The sequence below is a fragment of the Vigna umbellata genome, chromosome 2 (assembly GCF_029865625.1).
Source record: "Vigna umbellata cultivar VRB3 chromosome 2, Vumbellata_1.0, whole genome shotgun sequence".
Lineage (NCBI taxonomy): Eukaryota > Viridiplantae > Streptophyta > Magnoliopsida > Fabales > Fabaceae > Vigna > Vigna umbellata.
In genome coordinates, this window is record NC_142166.1 from 44,189,297 (window position 1) to 44,203,958 (window position 14,662).

The following is a 14,662-nucleotide window of genomic DNA, read 5'->3' on the forward strand; positions in this document are numbered from 1 at the left end:
GGATTATATACTGTTAATTTAGTTAGTTTTTTTTAATTGTGTCCGTAAATTTTATCGAACTTAATATTTAAATTGGTTTAGAACATCTCCCATTGTATTTACTTAAAGTTATATCTCTTTAAATCCATTTTAATTAATTTATCTTAAATTCAAATTCATTTTTTTATTTTACTTTCATGGTTAAATTTGAATTAGATAAGTTTTGAGATTTTAAAAATTCAAAACTAAAATAAATCTAAATTAGTTGAAATCAAGATTAAGTCAAGTCAAATTCAAATAAAATTAAATCATATCTATATTTCATAAGATCATATTAAATTATATTTAAATTATGAGGTTGTGTTATGTAGACTTAAGAAAGGACGAATCAAGTCACATTGAAATTAAGTTGGGTTAACTAAAACTAAACCTAAGATAGATGAATCAATTTGGATCTTATCTCAAGTTCGATCAAACCCAAGTTAGATTGTATTATGCCAAATTTAGGTTGATCTGGGTAGTTAAACCTAAGTCAAGTTAGGATTGTCCAAAATTATGTTATGTTGGGTATATATGAAATTGCATAAGGTTAAACATAGATTAGGTCGAGTCAAAGTTTGATTAAGTCATATGAAATCAATGCGAGTCAAATTAGGGTGTATAAATCAATTCATATACGAACCAAGTTGGCAAGGGGTTTAGATTAGGTTGAGTTGACTTAGTTCCATATTGTGTAGTGCATAGATTGAACCACACTTTGGGTAAAATCAGCCCAAACCCACATTATACTATGTTGCCCTGAATTCTTATTGAACCAAGTTAGTCTAATTTAGGTCATTCCATGTTAGGTCGAGTCAAACCCAAGTTGGGTCAAGTAAGGTGAGACACAAGTTAAATTAAGATGGGTTGAGTCCTAATGTGGCCAAGTTAGGCAAGATATATATTAGAGAAAGTTAATCCATGTTTATCTTAGATTAAATTGACTTGAACGCAGGTCAAATTAGTCATCCTATATCCAAGTTGAGTCAAGTTAAGTTTTGTCAACTTGGGTACACATCAAGTAAGGATGATCCATGTCAACCCAAGCCAGGTAGGGCCAAATACAAATTAGGTTAAGGTGAGTATGACTTAGGTCAAGTTGAATTCTTATTGTAAAAAGTTGAGTTAGAGCTAGGTTATGTAAAGTCAAGTTAAGTAAAACTAAGCTAAAGTAGCTAAAGTCAGACTGGGTCTAAACATGCTAGGTTAGATCGAGTTTAGCTGAAATAAAAATGAATTAAATTAGATTCAACTCAAATTAGATTGAGTTGGACTAGAATTGTATTAAGTTGGATCTAACCATATTAGTTTTATGTTAAATTCAATTTAATAAGATCAAATCCATATTAGATTAAATATAGTTAAATTAAACCTAAATATGATTAATTGAAATGTAAATTTAAATTTTATATAGTAACATTATGTTGAATAAATTTAATTTAATATAAATTAAATTAAAAAATCAATTTAATTTGGTTTACTTAAGTCGTATTTAATTTAAGCTCTAATATATTTTTATTAGATCATAAAAAGTTCAATACATAATTACTCCTAATTAAAGCATAATTATAATAAAAATGATTAGGTATAAACTTTTAAGAAATATAATTCAATATATAACTATTGTTAATTAAAACAAAATTCTAATAAAAATATTACTTACAAGCTTTTAAAAAAATAATTACTTATAAGAATGTAACATAACAATATGACAAATGAAGACAAGTTTTATTATCTCATTCCCATTGGTGAAATAAAAATTTATCATTATTCTTATTTTCAATTGAAAAAAATTTGAGTATTATTACTCATACCTATATTTATCTTCTTTAGTTAATGCAGAGATTCCCAATAACAAGTTTAGATATTATCTATAAAAATAGGTTTATTTATCATCTTGTATTAGATGGAAAATTAAATTCAAATTCGAGCACAAAGATTAAGAAACTCATTTCAAATAGTAATAATGAAGTAATATATTTGCTACACATTGGAAAATTTGTTTAATATTGTGGATTTTAATTGTTTTTAAATATAACAATTTTGTGTGACTGAAAACTGTTTTGTTGTTTTTTAATAATGATAAAATATTTAAATTACGCTATTTATATTTTGATATTTAAAATGCATGTGATAAAAAAATTATATTTTATATTATATCAAGTGGCATTATGTCACGTGCCGTTAATGTGTTTTATGCTTAATTTGGTTTCCATATTTATTATTTTCTTTTAATTTTGTCTAATTTTTTAAAAAATGAAAATATTTTATCAAATGAAGATAAAATTTAATTTATATATATATATGTTATAAAAATAACCTAAAAATTACATAAAATATTAAATAGTTTGTACTTTTTAACCTCTTAATATTTTAAATAAGTTCTCATCTTTCAAATTTTCTAAATAAATTCTATTTTTAAAATTCTGTCTAATTTTAAATCAATTTTAATCCTAAGTTAGAAATATATAATAAATTTTTTAAATTTTAATAAAAATATCAGTATAATATTTATATAAAAATTAAATTTGATTTCAATTTGAAAGTAAATAAAATTATTTTACTTACAAAAACTTAAGTAAACAAAAATAACCACCATAGAAATCAAATTGAAACATTGATAATTATTTCTCTCATTAAAGTTGACATAACACTACTAACATCTTTTATAACAAATTTTAAAGAAAAAATAATCATGAAACGTAACTTACACGATTCTTTAAATTATATTAAAAAAGCTAAATTAATTTTTTTTTAAAATTAATATATTATTAAAAATATTAAAATTGAATTTATTAAACCCAAAAAAATATAAACTAAATTAATCTTTTAACCTTATTTTAATATTTCTTTTTCTCTTTCGGTCTCTTTTACATCATAAATTACGAGGGTGTTATGTGGGGGTTGGATTGCGAGCAAGCAAAGCAATGGCATTCTTGGAATTTGAGTAACACGGGAATGCAATGAAATGAATCAAAATTCAAAATGAAGCAACGGTTAGTAGTGAGGGAAAACCAGCGTGACATTCACAAATCCCAAACCCCTTTTTGTTCCAATCCCAGCTGTCGAACCAGGGTTAACCCAACCGTAGTTAGTTTCTAACCGAACATTTCAAATTTAGGCAACGTCTGCGCCTATATAAGCCCAAGAACAAACCTTACCCCCTCACAATCCAACGGGAAAAGGCGTCTTCATAAACGCCACCCCAAACCTCTCATTTTTTTTTTTCCTTCCAATTTTCCAATCCAATTTTTAGGGTTTCATCTTCTTCTCCGAGAAAATGAGAGAGTGCATTTCAATCCACATCGGTCAGGCCGGTATCCAGGTCGGAAACGCATGTTGGGAACTCTATTGCCTCGAGCATGGCATTCAGGTATGTTTTCAAATGAGATTTGTTTTGGGTTCTATTCTGGGCTTGGGTTTTGGCTTGGGCTTGGGCTTGAATGTTTGTTTTGTTTTCTTGTGCACAGCCCGATGGACAGATGCCCAGTGACAAGACCGTTGGCGGAGGAGACGACGCCTTCAACACATTCTTCAGCGAGACCGGTGCTGGGAAACACGTGCCACGCGCAGTCTTCGTGGATCTTGAGCCCACGGTCATTGACGAAGTTCGAACCGGGCCCTACCGCCAGCTCTTTCACCCAGAACAGCTCATCAGCGGCAAGGAAGATGCCGCCAACAACTTCGCGCGTGGCCACTATACCATCGGAAAGGAGATTGTCGATCTCTGCCTCGACAGGATCCGTAAGCTCGCCGATAACTGCACCGGTCTCCAGGGCTTCCTCGTCTTCAACGCCGTCGGTGGCGGCACCGGTTCCGGTTTGGGATCGCTTCTCTTGGAGCGTCTATCCGTTGACTACGGGAAAAAGTCCAAGCTCGGTTTCACCGTTTACCCATCTCCTCAGGTTTCGACCTCCGTGGTGGAGCCATATAACAGTGTTCTCTCAACTCATTCTCTTCTGGAACACACCGATGTTGCCGTCCTTCTCGACAACGAAGCAATCTACGACATTTGCAGGAGATCTCTCGACATCGAGCGCCCTACCTACACCAATCTCAACCGTCTCGTTTCTCAGGTATAATGAATCCTAATCCTAACAGACGTGACATATGATTGATTAATTTTTAAAAGCGTGTTTTAAATCTTATTTTGTTAGGATATCATTCAAATCACTCGGCCTTATGTGAATTGGTATTGAATTTGCAGGTGATTTCATCCCTTACTGCCTCTTTGAGGTTTGATGGAGCACTGAATGTGGATGTGACTGAGTTCCAAACCAACTTGGTTCCTTACCCGAGGATCCATTTCATGCTTTCTTCTTATGCCCCTGTTATCTCTGCTGAGAAAGCATACCACGAGCAACTTTCCGTTGCTGAGATTACCAACAGTGCTTTTGAACCATCCTCCATGATGGCCAAGTGTGACCCTCGCCATGGGAAGTACATGGCGTGTTGTTTGATGTACCGGGGTGATGTTGTGCCGAAGGATGTGAATGCTGCAGTGGCGACCATCAAGACCAAGAGAACCATCCAGTTTGTGGATTGGTGCCCCACTGGGTTCAAGTGTGGTATCAATTACCAACCTCCTACTGTTGTTCCCGGAGGTGACCTTGCGAAGGTGCAGAGGGCTGTGTGCATGATTTCTAACTCAACCAGTGTGGCTGAAGTGTTCTCAAGGATTGATCATAAGTTTGATCTGATGTATGCGAAGAGGGCGTTCGTGCACTGGTATGTGGGTGAAGGTATGGAAGAGGGTGAGTTCTCAGAGGCTCGTGAGGACCTTGCTGCTCTTGAGAAAGATTACGAGGAGGTTGGCGCTGAGTCTGGCGATGGAGAGGATGTTGACGGAGATGAGGAATATTAGAATCTGGAATATCTGTCTGATATCATGTGTTTGATGTTAACTATTTCGTTTTCTCTGGGATCAAATTCTGTGTGCTGAGTTTTTGAATGTTTGGTTGTTATCAAATATCAATATATGTGCTTTGTATAGCACAAAAGTTTCCCTACGTTTGTGTGTGTGTGCTGGTCTAACAATTTTTTTATGGTTCATATGAATAGTTGGTAATGTTTGAAAATTTAAGGAAAGATAGGGTGTCTGCAGATGGACAAAGTCTATATATATTTATTTTATTTGGGATCTCAAATAACGAAAGGTAAATAATTATGTAAAAAGTGGCTTAAAATAAACATGATGAAGATGAAGAAAAATAATTAATTCAACTAACTTTTTAGTACTTTATTGTAATTTTATTATTAAATTAAATACTTCTAATTCGTGACCATCAATATACTCTCTTTTTTATTGTTTTTGCTTAATAAAATTAGACTTATTCTGTGTTTTAATAATTGAAATTGAGTACTCTCACAATTATATAATGGTTTTAAACCAACATCTAGCAAATTTTTTGAAATGAAACTGTCATATTTATAAAACTTACATTTTTGGTCAAAGTACATCATAATAATAAAAATTAAAAAGTTAGGGGAGACAATTGTTCTCACAATTTTATAATTTAACCTTAGTGGGGGCCTCTCACAATTTTTTAATTTAAACTCTAACTACGGTCTGATTTATTTAAAAAGGATTCTATAATTTCACACTCCAAATTTTCTTTTATACTCAAATTTTATGAATTATTATTTTTTACAATATTCTATTTATATTTACTTTTATCATATATTTATTTTTATCAAATTTTATCATACACTATCCTCTCTTCTCTTTTACTTGGCCTTTCTCATTATGCTCAACATAAAACTAAGATTCCCCTTTCTCATTATGCTCAACATAAAACTAAGATTCCCCTTTCTCATTATGCTCAACATAAAACTAAGATTCCCCGTTCACCCATTTCAAAGAGCACACCAACCAAATTTAATGTAACTCGATCTTTAGTGCTTCTAGGAAACTCCTTTGTGTGTATCAAGAATAAATAAAAACTGTGCTGGTACTGTCAAGAAAATTCTTATTTTTTTAATGCAGAGATAGATGAGTAAGAACCATATGCAATAGAATAATTTGCAGGCCTCTGAAACTCGATTCCTCTCACCATCATAAGGTGGCAAGAGAGGGAGTGGGTGGAAAACTAAATAAAATCAGATAATAAAATAGTAAAAAGTTATTTAATGTTTCATCTTTCTTTCGTTTTTTCTATTAATTTATGGGAAACAGAAAAATAATAGCAATAATAATATCACACTAAAAAAAGATTGGAGTGATGATGGTTGGTTCAACTCTCCTATTAACATTTGAAAATTATAAAATTAATTTGATAAATTTAGAAAAAAAATTAAGAGGCTATGAGTTCAACTTTTCAATTAACAAATTACTCCAAACTAACATTTAAATGATAACAAAATTAACTAGTTAGATGTTTCAACATCGTCCAAACTTTTGGACAAGACGGTTCTCTATCTCAATTCTCTTTTTCATGATGGATGCATACTTAGAAACCAGCTCCTGATCTCCAGCATGCACTGCAAGGTTGCAGCTCAGAGAAGTTTTTTCCACTTTGTCCATGTACATTTCTGATATGGGTATAAAACTTCCCTTCTTGTGGCAGAGCAAGCCATGAGCAGCTCTCAGTGCAGCTCCAAGTGAAGCTGAATCTGTGATCAAGTTCAAGAATTTTCTTATCTGATTAGTTTATTTTATCACTTTGAAACAAGGAAAACAACAAATCCCCAACTACCTATATGAAGTATTTGAGACAGGAATATCTATATACATATGTTTGGAGAAAAGGAGAACACCATCTATTCTCTTTCAATGAAATGTCGTGTAAACTTAAAACTAGAAGTACTTAATATATCTTGTTAAAAGAAATGCACAAGCTTGCTCATATTTCATTATAGAAAAAGAAACTACAGAAGGGATTGGACATATGTATCTTGAATACTATGCGTATCTAATGCAGGAATACATTTTTTTTTAAGTAATGGGATACAATGCATGATATATACATGTTGAAAAATGTATAAAGATTCTTAAAACAGATAGATATATAATTGCAGTTATGCAAATTCAAATTAGAATCTTATTTACTTTATAAATTATTATTATTGTCATCAGAAAAATAGTAGTACTTTATAGATCATATACTTTATCACAAGTACTGACTGATAAAGTATTAGATATAAAGATGTAAGATATGAAGACATGACACAACTAAAAGTATCGGTATACCATAGCTGGACAGAGAATTCAGAGGTTTCCAAAACGTTTTGCAATAACTTGTATATCCGGGGATCACACAATCCTTCACATCATCAAGAGTGTATAGTGCTAAAGTTGTGAATTTTTGCTTACCTGGTCTTTGAACTGTGTAAACATCACAGCCAAAAATTGAAGCTATTGAGCTAAGGATGCACTTATTTGCTGATGCTCCACCAGTGGCTATTATTCTCCTTGGAGGAGAAGGCATTCCAAACCTTTCAGCATGAGCCCGTATGGAGAGAAATTGACCCTCAATTAATGCCCGTACCTGTAATTTAAGTTCTTGATCAGTAAGAATATATTTCTTAGGATTTTAACTACCCAAAGAAACTGTCATGGTTTTCCTAACCTCAGATGGAGGATCAAACTCCTCCACTTCCCGTTCCTTGAGTCCATCCAAGGAATCTGAGAAATTTTCTATGACATAGCGGTGGAAACCAACTAAGACAATAAAAATTAGTTAGTAACTTCTTCCGGCAAAGTCACTTATTATATAGTACAAGTACTTTATCAGTGAAAGAATTAAACAGCCACCTGGAAGAGGAGGTATAATTTCATGCTCCTTGTAGTAGAAACCTAACTTTCCACCTATTAATTAAAAAACATTGTGAGAAAGGAGATAGTGTAAGACCCGGGAAAATTCCAATGTAATAAAAGGATGATCTGATCTTGCTAGATGTTTTTTAATAAGAAAGCCTATGTTTTCACAAGTATTGTGTAGCTTAGTGAAAGTCCTTGTTAGGCTACTGGTCATGTGTTCAATCACCGAGGAATACCTAAAATGTTTTATTTCTTTCATTATGCTGTTATTGATGTGTAGTACATACGTGCCTATATATTTGTAGTAAATGATATAATCAAATGAATTTGGATGGATGGATGGTGGATATGGATGTATGGAACTCAAGGTGAAGGGGTTCTGCGGTAAAGGCAAGCTACGTGAATTGTATGGTTCTGTTTAGGAATTATGTTATTCTGTCCTGGGAATGGTCTTGAGGTCTGAAACGGGTGTTAGAGAGAGTGGATAACATAGGAAGAGTTCGTGATACCTACCATTTAGAGGTTGTGTTTGCTCCAGAAATTTATTGAAAACATCCCATGATTTCTCTGCACAACGGTTGCGCACATCTGACATTTGAAATAGAATCAAGAATTACAAATTACAAGAAACATTTGTATGGGTTTATAAGCAAACAATACATGTTTCAGACAAAGAATCAGAACAACAGTACCTTCTCGGGTAAGGGACCCATTTTTGTATACCAACATTACCATGTAACCTTCTGCATCAACTGGATTAGGTAACACATGTCCCTCCAATCCTGGATTAGGATTTTCTGTGATCATAAATACCTGAGAGATAAGCCAGAAAGAAATTGTCACTAAAAGCAAAGGTGTTAATGGGCATTTTTAAAGATATAGCTCCAATACTAGAATAGAGAGCATGAAATGAGATTTATTTATTTATAAAACAGTTACTATTCTTCTACTGATAAAGGTACAATAATTTCCAAGGTAACCCTATAACACTATGTATCTTAACCTACAGTATCACTAGTGCCGAGGCTGATGGCGAGATCTCCAGGAATATTTAGGGTCAAACCTGCAGATAAATTGGAGTTAACTTGTTAGATAAGCCGGGATAATATAGACAATATAAAAACTTTTTCTAATATGGATGACACTTAGCAAATAACACTATAATAAGGTCGTATTTTGTCCTTTTGTTTCCTTAGGAAAAAATAGGATGTTATGAATCCAAGTGTAAGTTTAAGTCATGCATTAAATAAAAATAAAAAAAGTTGAATAATATATATAAGGAAAAATACCCAAAAACTTATTGTGGTAAGGTTTTTGGTTGAAGGTGGTGTTTTAATCCTTACGAATTTACTCACGACTCATTATTAGTCGTGATATAAGAAATATACCATAGTATAGATAGATGATAGAATAAGTTAATGAAGAAATTAGGCACCTGCCAAACTATTGGGATTGTCTCCTGACCATTGAACAACCAAGCAATCCTTGTTAAAGTGATATCTAATACAAAATAATAAACATAAGTCATCAATCTAAGTATTTTGACATATCTCGTGCAACAAATAAGTAGGTAACGAAACCACAAGTCCGTAACAGACCATTTTGGCCAGCGAAGGGTTGAGGATAACATTTGTTGATACTTGTTTCATACAGATAGCATTCAAATAGCATCATAAAAATTGTTGAAATGCAGATTATGCAGAAACATATTTATAAAAAAATATAACTAAGACACACCATGTAGGAGGTAATTCGAGTAGGCAACAATTGGTAGGAATTATGTGATCAGTGAATTTAGAATTAACATAGTCTCCACAATTATTTCAAATTTTAACAAAGTCAAATTTTCCTTATACTAATATACATACACTCCAGCATGTAATATCTGGCTCTGTGGGTTCTATGTTAGAGTGTCACCTGAGTGTTGATTTGTTATGAATCTAGTTGGTAAACAATAAAATACAGTGAAAATTGATAACATTGCATATAGTACATCCGAGTATGAAACAAACTACCTTAATTTTTCTCGTTTTTCAAATGTGAAATATGATAAGAAAAACTATCCAACAAACCTGTGTACAAAATAGGAAGCAATATTTCCAGCAACAGCATAAGCAGGGGCTAAGGCTCCAAGTTTTGACTCCAAACCAGGGGCAGTTGCCTGCAACCACCATTAGAATGCACATACATTGGTTAAACAAGAACTTCAAAATATCAATCAGTCACTAAACCCCCATTCTCGGAGGCACATCGAAATCCAATTCAGCAATCAGTACATAAGGTTAAACTTAAAAATGGCAATAAAAACCTCAAGTGCTACTTTAGACCATGTTTTTTCCTTTATGTCCATCAAATTCATGCCTGAACCATCAGTATGATCAATAGCAGCATAAACACCAACAAAAAGAGACGCCATAAATGAGCTAACAAGCGAAATCCTTTCAGTGCTGTCATAAACTTCTGGTTGTGTATCAAATATTTTCTTGATCTGGGGACCAGTAAATCTCTCATATCCACGCGATCCCGTTACACGAGCCAACTCCAAGGCCCCTCCACAAGCCTTCTCTATAGCCCTACACTCTGCAGTAGTGCTACAATCCATCCAAATTGGGGATTCCTTAATGGAAAAAGCATGTTCAAGCTGATCCAACAATGTCCTCTTAGGATCCAATGCTGATAGTATCTGAGAACTACCATTCTTCCAATACACGCTACCATGCTGTTGGCCACTGCCAGAAACAGCAGCAACCTTGGCAAAATCAAAATTTGATTTTGAAAGCTTTTGAAGCATTAGGTCAAGAGCCTCCACCCACATCAAGGTGGGTGAAACAATTCGGCCATTGCCAGAGGGGTCTCTGTAAACCCCATCGCTGGTTTTGTAATGGGGCAAGTCGGAATCAAAATGAACAAGCTCTGAGGCTATGATTTTGAGGTTGGAGTCCAACACTGTGGCCTTTAACGACCTTCAAAACAATAAAAATTGAAAATTTAATTTCTTCCACATCAAACTAAAAGATTTAATTTATTGCTCATGAAATTGAAAGTGAAAATAATGATGCAATTGGACTTACTGAGTGGAACTGTCGAATCCGAGAAAGTAGGAGTCTCGAGGAAGAGATAATTCGGCCATTGTAGGATTCACAAATCTCAGTACAGTGATGAATTTGTAAATAGATATGGGAAGAGGGAACCATTGGCCACATTGTGATTATTATTTATAAACGAGTTTTGGATTCGAATCGGATAATAACAAATTTTGATAGACATCAAACAGGTAATATCCCATAAATTAAAACCATAAAAACGTTCTATCTGCTAAATAAGCTTTAAAGAAAAAAAATTAATTAAATTTTGAGTTGACTTTTAGTTGAGTTTTTTGTTTTTATTTCTTATTTAAAAGTTTTATATGTTTTAATTGAATAACTGTTATTTAATTTTAATCAATTAATGATGTAATTGTTTATTTTCTTATTATCTTGTTTATATTAAGGGATTTTATAGATAATGTAAAACCGTAAGTGGATTTTACTATTTTAACTAAAACATTGTTCGATAAAAGAAGACTGTCATTATGGTAATGATGATTATTTAGCTGTAAATAATGACGTGGAAGCTACCAAAATATTATCACATGATAATATCATTATTAACACCATTTTAATAAAAATAATAATAAATAAATATGTTTTTATATTAATGAAAATATTATTTTATATATTAATTATAAAACTTTATAGCTTATTATATAAATAAATTAATAAAATGAAAAAAAATAATCATGTCATTTAGTTGTTTTAAATTAAATAATAAATATTTAATTGAAAATATGTAAAAATTTTAACTGAACTAAAACACTAAACATTTCAAATAATTTCATATTAAATATCAATATAAATTTTAATATTTAATTAATATTGTTAAACTAAAAAACCGTAAAAATATGAAAAATAGAATGACAACTTGTAACACGATATCCTAACTTAACTTATAAGAGTTATGAGTATATAAAAAATTATACTTTTAAATAGGTGTATCATTTAAAATAATATAAATGATAAAAGCAAATCATACATAATTTATAAAATGAGTTTATAACAATTAAAACAGTTTCTTAATTCTGACCTAATATATTGTTTAATGTTTAATACAAACCATAAAAAAAAATTTATATCAAACATAGAATAATCATCATTTGTACTCCTCCAAATCAATTTCATTTTCATCCATGTCTTATCTTTCACGACTTTCATCGTTATCAATTGGAGGAATCTCCAAATTATCCATAGGTGTAACACCACCACCTTTATATTAGCATATTCATTTATTCCAACTTCAACTAATGTCTTCATATGAAGTATTCAAACTTGAACTTGTTTCATTTTCCTCCATAATCCACCATGTGTAACACCTTAAGGAGAAGAGCACCCCTAGGCAATTCAAAATATTTTTCTAAAATTCCTTATTCAATATTAAAATTTTCACAAACCTTCTATATGTGAACATCATAATCAATTATCTTTTATTTTCATTCAAGCATTCCAAAGTCAAATAAGAAATCGCAAAACCCTTTAGTAAATTTGAACAACAAGAAAATAAGACTTATTCTTTAGTAGATATAGGTTGTGGTTGTCTTACTATTGGTTATTGTATCATGATAGAGTGGAATTTTCTTCTCAAAATCCTTCAACATCAAATCAATGCAGTAGTAGGTTGCACAAGGTGTCCAATATAACTTTTGTTTCTTCTGCATTATCAATTACAATTTGGACCACATTTTCTTCCCTAACCTCCTCAACAACATCATCTATGATCCTATAAATTTTGTTAGTTGTCTTTCAAATATCAGATGCATCAATAAACTTTTCATAAAGACACAATCCCCTTTGAACTTTTAACCAAAAAATTAAGTATAGTCCTTCTCCTATCAGTCCATCTATCTATCATTATTGTGCATCCATTTTTCTTCCAAAATAGTTTATATTTTTCCAAAATGAAATTGAACTTTTCACTTTGTTGCTTCAAATATTTCACCCTAATCTCATGGTAAGATGGTGGCTTAAATTCACCCCTATGTTTTGCTACCAACTCAAGCATCCTTCTAAACTCTTTATTGTTTGCTACATTAAATGGAATAGCATTGTTGTAGAAAAGTAAAACAATTTCTTAACAAACATCCTCTCTCTCATTTTTCTTAAAAATGGAATTGATAGTAGTTTGAGTATTCCTTCTCCAAAAAAATGACCCTTTAGTATGTTGTGATCTCGAGATTTTGACAACATTGATCTCAACTATACTTACATAGAAAAGTCTGATTCACTAAGCATTTTTATGATTTTAAATATAATAAAGAAAATCATGTGATACTTATCTTAACTTTTAACTAAAAAAAATCGTTCAAGTGCCAATGTGACGAGGAGAACATAATGGAGTTTTTTTTGTTTAACTTTAGACATAAATCACAAAGGGCAAAATAAATATGTAAAAAATGTGTAAGGTGTAGGAGAAAAATATGAAGTTGGAAAAAGTAACAATCCAACTGTGGACATGCTCACAATAGATAGTAATGACACAAACAAAACCAATTCAATTCCTAGCTATTTAAAATTTGGACAGGTTCATCCCATCAATATATCATTAGGATCGATAACCGCATTCTCGTTATCGGCTCCATGGTGGTGTCAATCCCAAGTCCGTCGATATATTATTAGCGTTGATATATCATTAGGGTTGATCACCACATTCCTAAAGTATTATTCGTTTTGGAGTATGAAACTTTGTCATAGTTTTGTTCTTGGAAGATATTTCAAAGGATAGTTTTTTTTTCTCGTTATCAACTCTATGGTAAGTGATAATGCTCTGATCCTAAGTCCATTGATATATTATTACCGTCAATCACTACATTTTCAAGATATTATCTATTTTGAAGTGTGAAACTTCGTCACAATTTTGTTTTGAAAAACACGTTAAAATGTAGAAGGAGAAATAAGTGTTTTAAGTCTTGATAAGTTACGTGAGACTATTAAATTGATAAAAGAAAATATTAATTTTGAAAAAGTTAAGTTTATCTGGTACATATAAATTAGAATTTAGTGAAAACTAATTTTCCTTCCACTTACGTTTTTTCTTACAGATTCATTCAAATGTATACTATAAATCCACTGATACATTATGAACTAGCTCTTTTAATTATCATCAATATTAGTTGTTTACTATATACAAGTTTTGGTAAATTTTATACCTGCCATCACAATTTTTCTTACAATTTCATTCAAATGTATACTATAAATCCACTGATACATTATGAACTAGCTCTTTTAATTATCATCAATATTAGCTCTTTACTATATTTTTAAAGCACATTTTAAATCTATCAACAACCAAAATTTTCTTAGTCATCTAAAATTACTATTGTCTCTCTCCACATGTATAATCTTCTTAACATTCACCCCTTAACCATCTTTTAATTATATGACCAAATTGAATTTTAATAATTTCTAAAGAAATATTAAAATAATTAAAAACAACCTTTTATCAAAATTAAAACTGTTGATTACAAATTCAATATATAATTAATTTCAATATAAATTTATATAACCCAGAATGCTAATTATATATAATATATATATATATATATATATATATATATATATATATATATATATATGGGGTTTGCTAACGCGCGTACGCCTGTTTTTCAGTTGGTACATTTTAGCAATGTGTACCGGGTTTTAGTAGACAAAAATATCCTTATATATCATGGATTCTAAGTTTTAAGGTTAAGGGTATTTTAATAATTTTCATTCTCAAAACTTAAAAAAAAAAAAGAAACCCCCAAACCCTTGCTCACCTCTCTCATTCCTCTCAATCCTTTCTCTTTCATCTCTC

The 14,662-nt window shown here is 31.4% G+C and overlaps 2 protein-coding genes across 2 annotated transcripts; one reads left to right on the forward strand and one right to left on the reverse strand.

Moving 5' to 3' along the window:
• Positions 1-3,170: 3,170 nt before the first annotated feature.
• On the forward strand, positions 3,171-5,027 carry LOC124821825 (tubulin alpha chain). Its single transcript, XM_047293777.2, has 3 exons — positions 3,171-3,391; positions 3,489-4,094; positions 4,226-5,027. Exons 1-3 carry the CDS (start codon positions 3,299-3,301, stop codon positions 4,880-4,882), a joined length of 1,356 nt encoding a protein of 451 aa, XP_047149733.1. The 5' UTR covers positions 3,171-3,298; the 3' UTR covers positions 4,883-5,027.
• Positions 5,028-6,198: 1,171 nt separating this feature from the next.
• On the reverse strand, positions 6,199-11,005 carry XK-2 (xylulose kinase-2). The gene is made up of 11 exons (XM_047293767.2): positions 10,849-11,005; positions 10,086-10,740; positions 9,850-9,938; positions 9,213-9,277; positions 8,785-8,840; positions 8,470-8,590; positions 8,291-8,365; positions 7,772-7,825; positions 7,587-7,678; positions 7,331-7,505; positions 6,199-6,630 (listed from the first exon to the last, which is right to left on the reverse strand). The coding sequence occupies exons 1-11, from the start codon at positions 10,905-10,907 to the stop codon at positions 6,398-6,400; spliced, it is 1,674 nt and encodes a 557-aa protein (XP_047149723.1). The 5' UTR covers positions 10,908-11,005; the 3' UTR covers positions 6,199-6,397.
• Between the last annotated feature and the right edge of the window lie 3,657 nt (positions 11,006-14,662).